Source organism: Chiloscyllium plagiosum, chromosome 11, assembly GCF_004010195.1.
Source record: "Chiloscyllium plagiosum isolate BGI_BamShark_2017 chromosome 11, ASM401019v2, whole genome shotgun sequence".
Taxonomy (NCBI): domain Eukaryota; kingdom Metazoa; phylum Chordata; class Chondrichthyes; order Orectolobiformes; family Hemiscylliidae; genus Chiloscyllium; species Chiloscyllium plagiosum.
In genome coordinates this window covers 22,206,162-22,224,074 of record NC_057720.1, presented here as the reverse complement: position 1 = coordinate 22,224,074, position 17,913 = coordinate 22,206,162, and the positions used below count along the sequence as shown (strand labels likewise).

General features: G+C 42.4%; 1 protein-coding gene across 1 annotated transcript in view; it reads left to right on the top strand.

Moving 5' to 3' along the window:
• Positions 1–17,913, top strand: part of LOC122554210 (dihydropyrimidine dehydrogenase [NADP(+)]-like) — a 735,384-nt gene that overhangs the window by 589,745 nt on the left and 127,726 nt on the right. Inside the window, exon 19 of the mRNA XM_043698867.1 lies at positions 7,402–7,544. Within this exon, the coding sequence (XP_043554802.1) occupies positions 7,402–7,544 (143 nt within the window). The remainder of the gene's footprint in view (positions 1–7,401; positions 7,545–17,913) is intronic.

The window sequence follows — 17,913 nt, the reverse complement described above, 5'->3', positions numbered from 1 at the left end:
ACTTTTGCATTCAGTAGAAGCCAGCAGTCTTTGAAACTTCTGATTTCTAGGGAATTAGTTAATAATCACACAACACCAGGTTATCGTCCAACAGGTTTATTTGGAAGCACTAGCTTTGGGAGCACTGCTCCTTCATCAGGTAATTGTGAAGCATAACACCATTCTAGGGAACTGAGGGTTACCAGAAATTGCCACATTTGACTGTTCAAACGATATCATTTACATTAACTACTGCCTAAGAACAAGGGCTTCACTTGTGAAGTTTTCAGTAGGTCACTCAAAACAGCTCAGGGGTCCCTGAAGCGAAGTACAGGGTGGTGCGAACAGGATTTGCTCTTGCCTGAGGACCAGCAGTGGAAGACACCCATTCCTTTCACATTCAAGCCAGAATGACCATGGAAGGACTGTTCAATGCAATATCTAGGTTTTTGTAGATTTCCTTCAAAGTTTGGTGTTACTGAATTTCAGAAGTCACAAAGACTGCTTGTTAAGCTTCTGCAGGACTTTAAATCCTGTCACAGAACAAGACTTCCAAAAGGGCAAGCTTCAAATACATATGTTTTCTTTGGCTGAAGTTCACTCATATTATGAAAATTAGCTTGATCGTGAATACGTGTTCACGTTCAGAGAATCTCTAGAGTGTGGATGCTGGCCATTCAGCCCATTGAATCCATACACACCTTCTGAAGAGCATCCCACCCAGACCTGTCCTCGGTTCAAGCCCCAACTGCCTCAGATGTGTGATACACATTTCAGGTTAAATCAATTTAAAATGTTGACAATGGACTCTCTCAAGAATAAATAAAGGAGCCCCGGGGATGGGTCTACAGAACTGTCTGTCCTGGGTTGGCACTAGCCATTGTATGTTCCTTTTCTGTTGGGCTTGCTGATTTATTACATTGATAATAAGAGTATAGTTTTGCCTTTCAACAGCCCAGTAAAGCTATATTGGGGAAGTACTGAAATTGCCAATGTTTGGGAAACTGGAACCTTATGATGCAGGTGCAGAGGATTGGTGGCAGTATGTTGAAAGAATGTGATACTTCTTTTCAGGGATAGAAGGGGGTCACTGACAAACAGTCATCCTCCTGACCACTTGTGGGACCCTGACCTAAATCACAGACAGTTTAACCTACCCAGCAACCCTGGGAGTCAAAATCCTTTGATGAACCTGATAGGTAAAACAGCAGACCACTATGACCCCAGACTGTTACATTGCAGCATCACAGGTTTAACATGGCATATAGGCTTCTTGGGGAACCATTTGCTGAATTCCTGATGAGATTGTGGGAATTAGTGGAACACTGAGAGTACAGATCAGCCCTTCAGGAAACGTTAAGGGATCGCTCAGCTTGTGGAATCAATAATATTGTGACTCAAAGGAAGCTACTGACTGAACCAGATCTGGATCTCAAGAAAGTCATAGAACTGGTCATTTCACACAAAAACACCAAACAAGGGTCCATAGATGGCATTGTTCTGGGTGACTCTGAAACTGCAGAGCCAAGTCTCCAGCGGATAATACTCACGGCTGCTGTTTGTCACCAAGTAGGGTGACTGAAGTCAGAGGTCACAAACTTCCAGAACTGGACTCCAGGATGTTTCTCCACAATACAATGAGGAGCAAGAACATCCATGCTATACTCATTCATAGAGTTTGCCCCAGACAAGGCTACAGAAACGGGTATAACATACTGTCCAGGTCAAAGGCAAATCCACCTCAAAACAGGGCTTCACAAATTAATCAGCCTGAGGATGAGGAATAGATACAGTTAAATTAATATAGCTTCTTCCAAATTGGCCCCGGTTAAGATGAAACTGCAAGTAAATGGCCAGAATGTACGAATTGTGGTAGCTACTCATATATATAATGCAGACATGCAATATCTTTTCTGTTGTCGCCACAAATTAATTGAATATTAAGGGAGTGGAATCCTTTGGGCTCTAATTGCTATGTGAAGGCAACAACCAGTTGCATCCTATACTTGTGGGAAGGAACTGTTGGTTGAAAGTCCTAATGCATTCATTGTCTGACTCCCCACATCAAAAGGGAGCAAGATGAATAGATGAGCTCTGAGAAACAGAAAATCAGTGATATCCCAGATGCGTCAATGAGCAAACAGACTGGGGAATACCAGAGAGGGGCCAATAGCTCTCTCAAATGGCCCATTTCTGAAAACATGAAGAGTAGCTGTAACCTTTAGGGATGAGATTCCTGCCCAGTGCCAGTCCTTATAAGCCCTCATTCAGAAGCTGGTAGAGGCGTGACATGATGGTTCCTGACATCCTGAGATATCTTTTCAGTCATTCGCAGATAGCTGCACTAAGTCTACAGATCTGCTCCTTCTGTGTCAGAGATCTCCTCCTCTGTGGTGGCTTTTAGTGCTGCTCTCTCTCTTTCTTTTGAGGCTGTGTTCCAGCTGGTGGTGGCTTCTGTTTTTGTTATGCCAGCAGTAGCTGCTGTCTCTCTGTGTCAGTTTCATTGCTCTAGTGCCCTGCAGAGCAGCACTGCAGAAAGGACAGCTGTGTTGATTGCTGCCATTGTGTCACCAGTTGCAGCAGCTCCATGAGAACTTCAAGAGAAAGTACAGAGTCTTAGTAAAGGGCCACTTCATCCCCTCACATCCTTCCCACAAAGCTCCAGATTCTTGCCACTAACTTCACAGGAGGCATTTACCACAGCAAGATTTCCTTAATGAGCCTCCTTGTGCTTATTTCTCATTGTACTTGTCATGATGCTGCTCCTTTAACAAGGTTATTCTGTACTTGTTTTTTTTTGTGAGGGGAGATAAAGGCAGAGGTGCCGAAATGTCTGAACTGGCTACTTCAATAACGGCTAACAGATGCGGCCCAAGTCAACAATCAGAAAAGGCTTTCAGGATCTTTTTTAAATACTTGTACAATGAAAGGGGAGTGGCCATTTTTCCCCGTTCAGGGGCTTTTCCAGTTTTGGGCTAGTTTTAGCTGGGGACCCATAGAAACAGTTCCATGCTGATCATCTCTCTCTCTCTCTCTCTCTCTGACATCTCTCTCCTACAAGAACCTGTGTTTGAATTTGCCTTTTTGTCAGGGGGTGTGTTTATGGGCTGTTGCAGGAAATTGAAACAGCTCTTTGTTAAGTTGCGCTTTCGTGTCAGTTGGGTTTTTAAATAGTTATGTTAATCTTAATACGGTTTTCTTTTGTTCATGTGTAAATAAATTCAGTTTTGTTTAAAACAGAGTGGTTTGACCAACTGCGTCGCTCCTGGAATATTCACCTTCAAACAACTCGAAAAGTTAGGCTCTGGGCTACCTTCTTCAAATGTTGTGAGAGGGTCTGGCCTGGTCCATAAAAATCTCAAAATACTGTCTGCATTTCCTTGAATTGCAGCAGCTACCAGTAGACAATTCCTCCTCCTGTCCCCACTTCAGTCGTTCTGTCTTAGCAGGCTTTCCCAGATATGTGTGAGGACATTGTAATTTTAATGGTTGTGACTGTGTATCTTGGCCTATTGGCAAGATGAGGTAATCTTAACCATTTCTTCATGAAAGCAGTTCAGATTTAGATAGTGTGAGGAACATTGAGATTTTAATTGTGATTTTCAGGCAGATATATGACATTGTTTTATCACTGGAGTCATGGTAATGTAACTGTCCTTTACAAGACCCCAATACTCTAGCACTAAGCTCCTACACTACCTTTAAAAGGAACAGTTACTTTTCCCGCTTTGAATGTTGCTTTGTGATATCAAAATTGCATTGCACAGTTAACTTTTGGATCAATAAGGGAGGTTCCAACTTTGTATTTGTGTCGAATGACTATCACTGGCACTGCCTGTGATACACTATCTGCGTCCTAGTTTTCATGTACCCCAAAGTGTTGCACTCCCTGTGCTCCTGATAAACTTTCATCTCTTTCCATTTTGATTGAGCCCCTTCACCTGACTATTAATGCACCATTTTTAAGCCTGGAGTATGGGATGCTCAAGGTCTCCACACCTTCACCACACCCTCTCCATAACAAGCTATGGCTTGGCTTGCCTCACTCCCAAAGATCACATGGTTCCCTTCAATGAACAGTATTTCCAACAATATCTTGCCCGCTCTCATTGTGCTACTGCCTGCTCCTGCTGACTAATCTGTTGACTCTGGGAGAGAAACTGCTGCCTGTGCCTATACAAGCTGATATTTTGATGTTGCTGCATTATTGTTGCCCAGTTGGGTAGAAAGATAGTACAGGGAGACATCCAGCCAGTGACCATGGAGCACCTGATGCACTTGTAGTGGTTCCACCTGAACTAAAGAGTTAGCACAGCCATTAACCTGGACTGGAGGCTGTGAACCCAACTCAACAGGTACCCATTTAGTTTTCACTGTCATGTTTTTGCAGCATTGAATTTTTCAGTTGGGCAAAAGTAAGCGGGAATGAACATTGTCATAGGAGCAAATTACTGCAGATGCTGCAATCTGTGCTAAAAACAGACAATGCTGGAGATCATAGCTTGTCAGGCAGCATTCGTGGAGAGAGAGCAAGCTAATGTTTTGAGTCAAGATGACTGTTCGTCAGAGCTGATGTGAAGTATAGAGAGGACATCATTTATGCAATGATGGGAGGGTGGAGTTCTGGGGTAGAAAGAATATTGATAAAGTCGGTTAAGTGATCAGAATGTGTGACGGGCAGAACAATGGTGTGTCTAATTGTCAGATTGGAAAGAACAGACCTTCCCACTGAACTGGGGGGAGGGTAGAGAGGATTACAGAGAATGTAGAGCTAAAAAGAAAAGGAAGGAATGGGTTCACAATTTGAAGGTTTTGAACTCAATATTAAGTCCTGAAGTTTGTAAAGTGCCAAGTCTGAAGATGAGATGTTGTTCCTCCAGTTTGGACTGTGATTTGCTGGAGCACTGCAGCGTGCCGAGGACAGACAGCTGGGCATGTGATTATGGTAATTTTGGTAATTAATGAGGTTTAAAAACAGATATGTAAGCTTCTTGCCACCTTATAGTGCCAGCTCAGGAGAGATAAATTTATTGCAATAGTTTTTATTTCTTGACAGCAAGAATCTCACTTTTGGGCTCTTGATCAGTTATGTCATCACGTTCACCATTATTCTCACTACTTCACAGAAAGTGAAAAACTTGGCCTCTGGTCCTTCTGCCCATTTACACAGGTCAAAAATAGTGCAGTCCCTAGGCCTACACTGAAGCATTAATGTTAATAGATCCCCTTAAAAGAGTGGCTATATTCTGGATTAAACAAGGCAAGATCTGCCAGCCAACAATATGATTTTCCCATTAAGCAAACCTCAATTCTGTCTTTAATTCTTATTTTCACACCTCTCCCAAAATGAGGTTTTACCCTAGCTTTGGGATACTAACTGCATTTCAGGATGCCAGTTATCTCAAGGTAAAATTTGGCAAATTTGCACTCACTCCATTTAGAGCATATCCACCATTCATCAGCTTTCATACCATTCTGACCAATCTCCAGCGACCATCTCAACATGGATGTTTATTTCAAACCCACCAAATCCCACAGCTACCTGGACTACACCTCCTCCCATCCCCCTCCTGTTAAAAACACAATCCCTTGTTCCCAATTCCTATGCCTCATCTGCTCCCAGGAGGAGCAGCTCCACTCCAGGACATCCCAGATGGCCTCTTATTTGCAAGACTGCAATTTCCCCTCCTACGTGATCAACAATGCCCTCCAGTACATCTCCTCCACTTCCTGCACCTCTGCCCTTGAACTCCACTCCTCCAACCACAACAAGGATGAAACTTCCCTGGTCCTCACCTTCTATCCCACTAATTTCCAAGTACATCACATTATCCTCTGCCATTTCCGCCACCTATAGTCAGACCCCACCAGCAAGGATATACTTCCCTCCCTATCCTTATCTGCATTAGAGACCATTCGCACTGCGACTCCTTTGTTACATCCACACACCCCCACTAACCCACCCTCCACACCCGGCACCTTCCCTTTCTGCCGCAAGAGGTGTAAAACCTGAGCCCACACTTCCCCCCCTCATCTCTGTCCAAGGCCCCAAAGGTTCTTTTCACATCCAGCAGAGATTTTCCTGCATCCACCCATCTCATCTATTGCATCCATTGCTCTCAATGTGGTCTCCTCTGCATTGGGGAGACAGGACGCCAACTCGCAGAACATTTCAGCGAACATCTCTGGAACACACACACCTAACAATCCCGCCACCCTGTGGCCAACCATTTCAACTCCCCCAAAATTGTGCAAATCTGGGACTTCCTCCACTGCCAAATCAAAGCCACTCCCCAACTGGAGGAAGAATGCCTCATCTCCCGCCTTGGGATCATTCAACCACATGGCATCAATATCGACTTCACTCGGTTCCAAATCCCCCCTTCCCCCACCTCATTACAAGATTCAACCCTCGGCACAGCCCTCTTGAACTATCCTACCTCTCCATCTTCCTTCCCACATATCTGCTCCACTCGCCCCACCAACCTATCACAATTATCCCCACCTGCATCTACCTATTGCCTTCCAACCTATTTTCCCCCCAGCCCCACTCCCAGCCCCTATTTATCTCTCATCCCCATTCCCCCTCCACAATCGTGATGAAGGGCTTATGCCCAAAATGTCGATTCTTCTGCTCCTCAGATGCTGCCTGGCCTGCTGTGCTTTCCAGTGCCACACATTTTGACTCTGACTTTCCCAAATGGACACTTGAAGATCTGAAAAGAGTGGAAGTGTTCTTAAAGCAATAAGATGATTGTCCCTTCAGATTATGTTTTCTCTATATGTGAATACCTTGCTTAAAACTGATAACTGCTGATTGCAGTGGAACAAGTTACATTATTTAATTACTACCACAGAAACAGATACCCCATAATGTGCATCCAAAACAATTTAAAATGAATCATGATAGAATTTTGCTGTTTGTTCTCTGAGAAATCATTCTCTACCCTATGCTGTTGATACTGAGAAACATGAAACCACAGGCTGTAATTCTTATTAAGAAGCAGAATTATTGGAACTATAATCTGGTATTGAACTCAATTAGTCATTTAAATCATGTAATTCTTTGTGTGAATTAAGTTAAGAGTACTTCTCTGAGCATTATTGTTGTAGCTGCCTTTTTTCATCCTTTTTAGAATATTAATATGATAGGGTTGCTTGTAGGAAAAATGCAAGGGCATATATTGGTTTAAAAACATATGTAAATCAAATCTTTTTGTTAAATATATATTTTATTTGCACATTTTCCTATACTAATTGACATAAATGTTATTTGTGCATGAAGCGTATACATTTAAAATAGGTTTGATCGAAAACAAGATATTGAGGATCATCATAAACCAAATTTTTAAATGTTTAAGGTTATCACTATTCTGTTTCTATCCAATGAGATTCATGCTAATGTCTAACTTTTCTTTTTAGGAACCGCAATAAGACCAATTGCTTTACGAGCTGTATCTGCTATTGGTAAGGCTCTCCCAGGATTTCCCGTTCTAGCTGCTGGCGGGATCGATTCGGCTGAATCAGGACTACAGTTTCTGAATTGTGGTGCCTCTTTATTGCAGGTACATTTTACTTAAGCAATGAAGTCAAACAATATTTTTTTTCAGAATGATTGCAATGGCACTTCTAGGTAATGCATGAGGTTCATTGTCACGCTTTTGATTCTTGGTATTAAGTCAGTAGAGCAGCCAGTGTAAACATGGCAAATGTAAGGCATAATTCCATTCATTTATCAGTTTTGAGGCACTGTAAGCAGTATCAAGATAGACTGCCCTTGGCTGTTTGTTGTTAATAAATAGTTTGCCCTCTACAAATGTAGCCAATACCAACAATATTACTTTTCTGTTACAGATTTTCTTTTGGATTTTAATCTTTCCTTGCTGAATCAATTTGGTAACTGGGCTAATTGTACCCCAGGTACACTTAAGTTTCTGATGTCAAACAGGGTGGGTAGGGTAAGAGTCATGCAAGACAGTGATTGACTTTGAAATGATGATTGCAAAGATTGAAGTAAGGGAATGATTAAACAGTTCATTCATGGACGTCATAGGATAAGGTGTAAATGATATGTTCCAATGTAAGGGGTATAGTAAGGGACACTGGGGGTAAAGTCACGAATAAGGATTATATTATGACAAAGAGACGATTTCGGTCTAGTAGTAGATGTTAATCTTTCCTGTAAATTACTCTCATCCAATAGAAAGTACAAATTAGATCCCTGCAACCTTTAACAACCTCACTTCTGGACACAATGAAAATAAAATAACTTTATTTTCTCCCCACATCCTGTCCTGAAGCAAAGGCATTTTAATTTTTATTTGTCTTTTGAAACAGGGTGACGTGTTTCCTCAAATTCTCTAATTATGACATGCAATTTTAACATGAGCTGCAACAAACTATCTTTCTGGTTACATTAGAAGGATGGCTTATTCAGACATTAAAAGCTAGATAATGCTTGTTGCACATGTACAAGCTTAAAAAGAAGGAAAGTGTTTACCACATAGAATAATGAGAACCACAAATCCAGTTAATGTTTAATCACATGATTGGCAGAGTCCAGAGAGTTCAGGTCCAGTTGGCTGAAGGTAGGGTGATACAGAATTTCATTAAAGTCCGTGATGAGTCATTAGGATGATGTTTAAGGACAGGAATCAGTCCATGTTGTCGGCAAATATAAGGAATTTTCTCCAGAGAAGCGGGCTTCAAGGAGCCTTCCTTGGATTTAAGTTAACTGGAGTTATTAATCTGGAAACAAAAGCTGCTGGAGATCACAACGGCTCAGGCAGCATCTGTGGAGAGAGCAAGCTAACGTTTCGAGTCCAGATGACTCTTTGTTAGAGCTCTCAGATGTGGCATGAACATGATGATCAGATGTTTCATGAAGACTATGGGCAGGCTGGTTTAAGCTCAGACATTAGCTTTCATTCCCAATAAATTAGCTTGTGGAATTTCAGTTCAATTACTAAATCTAGAATTGAAAGCTAGTCTTGGTCACGGTGACCATCAAACTATCATTGATTCTTGGAAAAAAACCATCTCATTCTCTCACATCCTTTAAGGAAGGAAATCTGTCATCCTTTTCTGCTCTGGGCTAAATGTGACTCCATGTGGTTGACTGTAAACTGACCTGTGAAATAGTTTTGCAAGCTACTCAGTTTAAGACCATTTGCAGATATGCAAAAAATACTGATTTGCCAGTCTCAAACAATGAAGAAAAAAAAGTCTTGAACTTGTGTGACTTAAACAAGTGTAACTTGAACCAGATCTTCTGGCTCAGAGGCAGGGACACTACCCCATTCACCACAGGATCTCCTTTCTATTAATGTGAAAACAAACCTATGTTTTTTTCCTGGGCTGGAAAAATCTCTGCATCTTCATATTCTGGACCTTTCAATTCTAAAGCTGCTTAAAACACCCAACAAAACATTTATAAGATCTGAAAGAACCATTATTTGCAAGCCCTGACAAGATATATAGGATAATTAAAATCAACTAGGCAAAAGTGAGGACTGCAGATACTGGAAATCAGAGTATAGATTAGAGTGTGCTGGAAAAGCACAGCAGGTCAAGCAGCATCCGAGGAGCAGGAAAACCCTTTGGCTTTTGCCCGAAACGTCGATCTTCTTGCTCCTCGGATGCTGCCTGACCTGTTGTGCTTTTCCAGCACCACTCTAATCAAGATGTATAAAATGGACTGTTTCCTAATTTGTGGGTCCAGTGCTAATATCAGAAAGAAATACAAGGTAGGAACGCTTACATGTGGCATCAGGACTCAAGGGGGACACCTTTAAAGGAGACATTAATCAAGCAGCCATCCCTGCGTGCCCCATTCAATTAAGGATGGTAGACGGGATTACCAGTGCAGAATCTATTGCTGTAATGTGGCAATGAGTGAGGGATTATGTTGTATAAAATATTTATTCAACCACAGCTGGACTACTGTGTCCTGTTCTGGATGCCACATTTTAGGAACAATCTGAAGGCATCAAAGAGGGGCAGAAAATATTTAGGAGAATCATTCCAGGGATGAGGAATTTGCAGTGATATAGAAAGATTGGAGAAGTTAGGACTATTCTCCATGAAGATGAGAAGGTAAAGAAGAGAAGGAATCAAGAGAGAGCTGAACAGAGTAGATGAAGAATAACTGATCCCACTGCTGTAAGGATCAAGAACCAAATGGCACAGATTTGAGATAATTGGTAACACAAACAATGGTGGCATTGAGAAAAACTTTTTCTTACATTGCGAATGACTCTGACCAGGAATGCACTGCCTGAGAGTTTGCTGGAGGCAGAGTCAATTGAGAATTTCAAGCTAGAAGAGAACCATTATCTTAAAAGGAAGGATATTGCTGGTCTCTGGACCAAAGGCGGGAGAACAGCACAAGGTGAACTGTTCTGACAGGATGAACATGATGGGCCAAATAGCCTCCTTTACTTCTGTAACCATCTGTGATTCTATCATGTTATTTTGTGCATGATTGGATTTTAGTCAGCTTGTTTTGCTGGTAGGTGGTTGAAAGTTTTGAACCTAGGAGTGTTGCCAATCGCCCAGAGGTGGATTTCAGTGAGAAGCCTGGCAATTACTACTAATGAACTTTTCTTTTGCTTGCTGCTTCTTTCAGAAGCTTTTCTTAATTTTTCTGTTCTTAGTTGATATTTGTACTTGTTGGGAACTCTTGCAGGTCAGTAGTTTTGATACTTTGAGGAGGAGGTGTAGGAGGGCATGTCAGGAGTGTGTGGTTATAATGTGAATTCCTGTTTTACGTGATAAGCTGAAAGCACTCTTTTTATTTCGACAGCATCAAATAAACAAAACTGCTCTTGATAATGGAAGTTCAGGGGTGAACTTGTCCTACAATACGTTTTGGTGGTATGCCACATTTTACATTGAACTTGCTATTGTTTTTCAATGGGTCAGTAGAAAACTTGTAATAATGAAGAACTGTATTATGTTGGAGAGGATATTTTGGCACTGTGGCACTGCCACTGCAAAAGTAATTCAAATACCTATTCTAATGATCCAAGGACATAAGTTCAAATCCCATCATGACAGCAGGTGGAATTTAAGTTGTCAATAGAAACATGGAATAGAAAGCTGATCTCAATAATAATCACCAGAGGGTTTTTCTCCAGTAACTTGTTTTACTTGATGCAGCAATGCTTATGTTATCTCTCATAAGAAACCGGGAATAGATAATGGGCTATTGAAAGATCCAACAAACATTTATTGCATCTTACTAACATATATAAATGTTACATTCATAGACACATTAGTGCCTGGGCTAGTATTAATCTATTTGATTACAACAGATTTCTAGTGACCTGCCATGCTTCAAGTGATCTGAGTTAAGACAGGACATGGGTTCTTTATACCTCCAGGTCAAATGCTTGACACACTGATGATGCCACGAGCATGTCTCTTACAGGCGTGCTGACATACTGACCGTGAGATGTAACTGAACAAAATCAATTGTCTTTTTAAAAAATCCATCTCATTCAGGGAAATCGATATGCTGTCTTCATCTGGTCTGGCTTAATATGACCCATAGGAAAGTGATTGATTCTTAACTGTCTTTTTGTTATGGAGGTTATATTATAAAGTGGACAACTATACTTTTGCACATACACAACAACATACAAGGAATGGTCAATATTCAGATTTGAATGCATTTTTTCTTTGCTGTGGATGAATGTTCGAACATGTGAACTTTTCTTTAATGATGGCTTTATCAGATTTTTACATTATCCTCTAAAATTCCAACCATTTCAGCTGGTATTCTTGTGGATCTTTACTACTCTGAATAGTTTTGCTCATGGTTAACTCAACAGTTAAATTTAAATTTGGGGGAGGTGGTTTGGGCAATGTCACTAGATTAGTCATTAGACTCCCAGAGTCCCAAGCTACTGCTGTTGGGCCATTAGGTCAAATCCCATCACAGCAGCCATTAGAGTTTAAACTCTAATAATAATTCGAGCAGAGCGTTAGTGCTGGTGACCATTATAGCCACTTTAAAGGGTGGTGATGGCCTCGTGGTGTTATCACTGGATTGTTAGTCTAGAGACCCAGGTAATGTTCTGGCGACTCAGGTTCTAACCCCATGATAGCAGATGGTGGAATGTGGATTCAATAAAAATCTGAAATTAAGAGTCAAGTGATGACCACAAATGGATTGTCAATTGTTTCAAAAGCCCACCTCGTTCACAAATATTCCTTAGGGAAAGAAACTGATATCCTTACCTGGTTTGCCTTGCATATAACTCCAGACCCTCTGGGCAATTAGGGATGGGCAATAAATGCTGGTTGAGCCAGAAATGCCCTCAACCTGTAAATGAATAGAAGAAACTCTTTGTTTCGTGTTAAAACCAAACTGGTTAACTTCCTTCGGAGAAGTAAGTCCAGCCTAAATGGGATTCAAAACCTATAACAACATAGATGACTCTCAATTGCCCATTGAATGGCACTTGAGCTACTATGTTCAAAAGTAAAAGGCAACCAAAAGCTGGCTTTGAGAAACAAAGAGTTCCCTAAACCCCGTGATGGTGGGTTTGAAATTTATGGCAAGACCAGATGTCTCTCTGGATCATTCCCAGCGCAGGGATAATTTCTGAAGATTGCCCTCCCACAGCATGGAGGGGGCAGTGAATTAAAAGATTGGCAGTTTTCACTGGAGGAATAAACTTCACCAAGTGAAGAGGCCACTCCTTGCAGTAGGATGAGGCTTTCTTTAGAGTCTCAGGCTCCATGCCTCAATATGAGGGCTCTGGGTATGGACCCATTAATTCATCAGGAGAGCATTCTCTCCTTTTCCAAGATATCTAATGGCTTCATCTCATCTGTTTAGTTTTAGATCTAGTCCTCTGAGGGTACCTGCATGTTGAGGTGCCCTCGTGGTCTCTAGCCTACCTCATCTGCGCTCACATCACCCTCTGGGCTCCAGAGACCCATGGGAGGGTCGGCGAAAAGGTTTCAAGATGAAGCACTTCTTTTCTGCTTGATCTCTGTTTGGGTCCGCAGCATTGGGACTTCAGCCTTTGTCCTTACCAGAGCAGAGAGGCAGCCAATGAGGAAGCTACATCCACAAAAACCTGGTTTTGGTGTCAGGAGAAAGTGAGGACTGCAGATGCTGGAGGTCAGAGTCAAAAAGTGTGGTGCTGGAAAAGTACAGCCGGTCAGGCAGCATCCGAGGAAGAGGAGAATCAACATTTCGAGCATAAGCTCTTCATCAGGAATGGTTTTGGTGTCAGCAAGTGCAGGCTGAGGACCCTTATTTTGTCTCAAAGCCCATGATGAGATCCAGCCAACTGAAACAGAAAGAAAGGGAAAAAAGTGGAATTGATAGAAGCAACATAAATTTAAGCCAGAAGAGCTGTTAAACAGAAATTTAAGAAAAGATAAATCAAGCTCAAGACGAAGAGGGTGGAGTAGATATCTACTGATGTTCCAGTGTGCTATAACATCAGAAATTTGTGACCTGTTTTCTCAATATTGACATCCCTGCACCATCAGCTCAATACTTGGAAAGCTACCAATTGAGAGGCAGGCACTCCTTATTCATCATTTAAGGTGAAGGTGATTACATTCATCATGCAATATCTGATAGGATACCACTGGAGTGGGAGGTAAAACCCATCTGCACCCAAAAGGATTTGCTGCAACTGGGACTGGGTAACACAGATAACTGACTTGCTGATGAGGCAATTCTGACACAGCAACTCGTCTTGTGCTTTCTCGTTGTCTTTTAAGGTGCCAGTATTTTTTATTTGGATGAACCAGGCGTGGTCACACTGAACCGGAACCCAAAGTTGATATCAAAAGTCCTCAGCAAAGTGTTCAGAGTGTCCAAGTACCATTTCTTTGATCATTTTGCGATTGTGCCCTGGATTCAAGATCTCCACAGATGATGTGCTTTGGTTAGCAAGTGTCAGACGTCCTGGCTGCATGACCAATCTAGCTTAGTATGGTGGCGTGCCAGCTCAAGTGTTCTTGATGCTGTCTGGTATTCAGTCCTGCGAATTGAACTTCAGAAGCCCCTGCAGGCAGCTGAAGTGAAAATGTTTGATTTACTTGGCACAATGCTCGCACACAAGTGCAAGTCTCACATACACAAATCAGAGTGGGCAGGGTTATCACTGTGTAGGCTTGCAGCTTGGCAGGCGGACAGGCATAGTCCTCTTCATTTCCACGTTGATGTTTGATGTCTGCCAAGGGCTGTGCTTGCTTTGGCAATTCTCACATGTGTTTCACCATTAGTTTCGATAGTTTGAGAGAGTGCACTGCTGAGATTAGTGAGTGTATCCATTGCTAACAGGTTCTAGTCAGGAGCTGAAACCTCAGACATTCCTGGCACAGGCTGGTACCTCAGTTTCCTCCATGCTGATTGTAAGGTTGAAGCTGTTACACGATTTTAAGAATTAGCCCGTGCTACATATCATATTCAGCTTTAGAAGAACATTATTAAGCTGGAGAGGGTTCAGAAAAGCTTTTCCAGGATGTTGTCAGGACTGGAGGGTTTGAGTTAGAAAGCAAGGCTGGATTGGCTGAGACTTTTTTCCATTGGAGCGTAGGCGATTGAGGGATGATCTTATTGAGATTTATAAAATAATGAGGAGGATAGATAAAGTAAATGGCAGGTGTCCTTTCCCTGGGGTGGGGGATTTCAAGACGAGGGGGCATTTTTTTAAGGTGAGAAGAGAGCGATTTTAAAAAGACGTGAGGGGCAACATTGTTACACAGAGAGTAGTTCGTGTGTGGAATAAACTTCCAGAGGAGGTTTGGTTACAATGCTTAAAGGGCATTTAGTAAGTGCATGAATAGGAAATGTTTCGAGGGATGTGGGCCAAGCGCAGGCAGGTGGGACTGGTTTAGTTTGGGATTAAGTTCAGCATGGACTGATTGGGCGGAGAGTCTGTTTCAATGTTGTATGACTCTATGACTTTAGCATTCAGTCACTTGCTTATAGGAAATCAAGATTATCCTTGGAGACCTTGGTCTTTGCTTGGAATTTTCTCAGATTTTGCAGCTTCTGATCCATTTAAAGTCTGACTTTAGAGCAGTGTTTTCCGCCATGGAAAGCATTTGGGAGCATAGAGAAGAGAAATGTACTGAAGGGGATTTGGCACTCATATAGACCATCCATTAGTGACCGGGAATCTGCCAGCCAGACAGCTGAAGCAGATCAAGAGTAGGGCACTTTTTCAGCATCTTCCCATATTATGGAGGTGAGGAGTATGTTCCTGAATATGGCAGCTCAGTCATGCACACAGCTGCTGAGATCCACTCTGCTTCATTCCAGTGAAAAATGACCTTTATGGCCCGTACCATCTATGTGCAGATTCACAGCTACAGCTCCCATATCTGCTGCTCTGTTCACTCATCACTGCAGGACTTCTGACAGATAGATGATGGACAGAAGATGGTTGTTGATTAAATTAGGTTTGCGTGAATTGGATTATAATGAGGATGAGTTGTAGATCATCAATCTCTCTCCCTTGGTCTTCCTTATCTTGATCCAGTGGCAAAATGAGTCCAACAGCACCATGGATCCAGGTTCGATTCCAGCCTCGGATGACTGTCTGTGTGGAGTTTGCACATTCTCTCTGTGTCTCTCTGAATTTCCTCATGGGTGCTTCAGTTTTCCTCCCACAGTCCAAGGATGTCCAGCTTAGGTGGATTGGCTATGCTAAATTGCCCATAACGTCCTGGAATGTACAGGCTGGGTGGATTGAACCTGGGAAATGCAGGGTTACAGGAGAAGGGTGGGATGGTTCTGGGTGAGATGCTTTTCAGAGGGTCATTGTGACTCGATGGGCCGGATGGCCTGTTTCCACACTGTAGGGATCCAATGATTCCAGAGAGCTGGCGATAGATTTGGATTCAGTAGGTGACCAGGTGAAGTAATTGACATGGATAGAAAGCAACAAATGGTCAATAGCAATCACTTCAGAATTCTCTGAGAATAGTCCACCAAACATTTCCCCTCTTTCCTTCTGACTTTCTTCTGTTTACTAAAGAAGTTGAATCTCTTGTCAAGAGAAAGAAAGCGGCTTATGTAAAGATGAGATGTGTAGGTTCAGTTAGGGCGCTTGCGAGTTACCAGTTACCCAGAAAGGACCAAAAGAAGTGCTAAGAAGAGCCTGGAGGGGACATGAGAAGTCATTGGCAGATAGGATCAGGGAAAAGCCTAAAGCTTTTGATAGGTTTGTCAGGATAAAAGAATGACCAGAATAAGGTTAGGGCCATTCAAGGACTGTAGTAGGAAGTTGTGTGTGGAGTCTAAGGAGATTGGAGAATCACTAAATGAGTTTTTTTGTCAGTATTCACACACGCAAATGACAATGTTGTCGAGGAGAGTACTAAGATACAGGTTATTAGATTAAACGGGATTGAGGTTCATAAGGAGGTGGTGTTAGCAATTCTGGAAAGTGTGAAAATAGATAAGTCCCCTGGGCCAGATGGGATTTATCCTAGGATTCTCTGGGAAGCCAGGGAGGAGATTGCGGAGCCTTTGGCTTTGTTCTTTATGTTGTCATTGTCTACAGGAATAGTGTCAGAAGATTGGAGGATGGAAATGTTGTCCCCATGTTCAAGAAGGGGAGTAAAGACAACCCTGGAAATTATAGATCAGTGAGCCTTACTTCGGTTGTGAGTAAAGTGTTGGAAAGGATTATAAGAGATAGGATTTATAATCATCTAGAAAGGAATAATTTGATTAGGGATGGTCAAACACGATTTTGTGAAGGTTAGGTCATGCCTCCCAAACATTATTGAGTTCTTTGAGAAGGTGACCAAACAGGTGGATGAGCGTAAAGCAGTTGATGTGGTGTATATGGATTTCAGTAAGGCATTTGATAAGGTTCTCCATGGTAGGCTGTTGCAGAAAATACAGAGGCATGCGATTGAGGGTGATTCAGCAGTTTGGATCAGAAAAAGGAGGAAGACAGAGGGTGATGGTTGATGGGAAAAATGGTGATTCACTTTAGTAGGAGTAGCAGGAACAGAGTACTGCCCGAATGGTAAGATTCTTGGTAGTGTGGATAAGCAGAGAGATGTCGGTGTCCATATGCATAGATCCCTGAAAGTTGCCACCCACGCTGGTAGGGTTGTTAAGAAGGTGTTCGGGTGTGTTGCCTTTATTGGTAGAGGGATTGAATTTTGGAACCATGAGGTCATGCTGCAGCTGTACAAAACTCTGGTGTGGCTGCACTTGGAGTTCTGGTCGCTGCATTATAGGAAGGATGTGGAGGCATTGGAAAGGGTGAAGAGGAGATTTGCCAAGATGTTGACTGGTATGGAGGGAAGGTCTCATGAGGAAGATCTCAAGCAGGGACTTGAGGCTGCTTTTGTTACAGAGAAGAAGGTTGAGTGGTGACTTAATTGAGACATATAAGATCATCAGAGAGTTAGATAGGGTGATGGTTTCCTCCGATGGTGATGGCTAGCACAAGGGGACACAGCTTTAAATTGAGGAGTGATAGATGTAGGACAGATGTCAGAGGTAGGTTCTTTGCTGAGAGAGTAGTAAGGGTCTGGAACACTCTGCCTGCAATAGTAGTAGACTCGTCAAATTTAAGGGCATTTAAGTGGTCAATGGATAGGCATATGGGTGAGAATGGAATAGTGTAGGTTAGATGGGCTTCAGATTGGTTTCACAGGTCGGCGCAACAACAAGGGCTGATAGGCCTATATTGTGCTGTAATCTTCCATGTTCAATGTTCTCCTCCAGTTCTCTCTTTATTATATGGACCAGGACATTCAGCCTCAGACCTTCGGGTGACCATACTCCAAGGTGGACTTCGGGACAGGCAACAGAGAAAAGTGGCCGAGTAGGGCTGATAGCTAAGTTCAGTACCCATAGGGAGGGCCTCAACCGGGACCTTGGGTTCATGTCACATTACAGATGACCACCATTGCACTATACACACACACAGA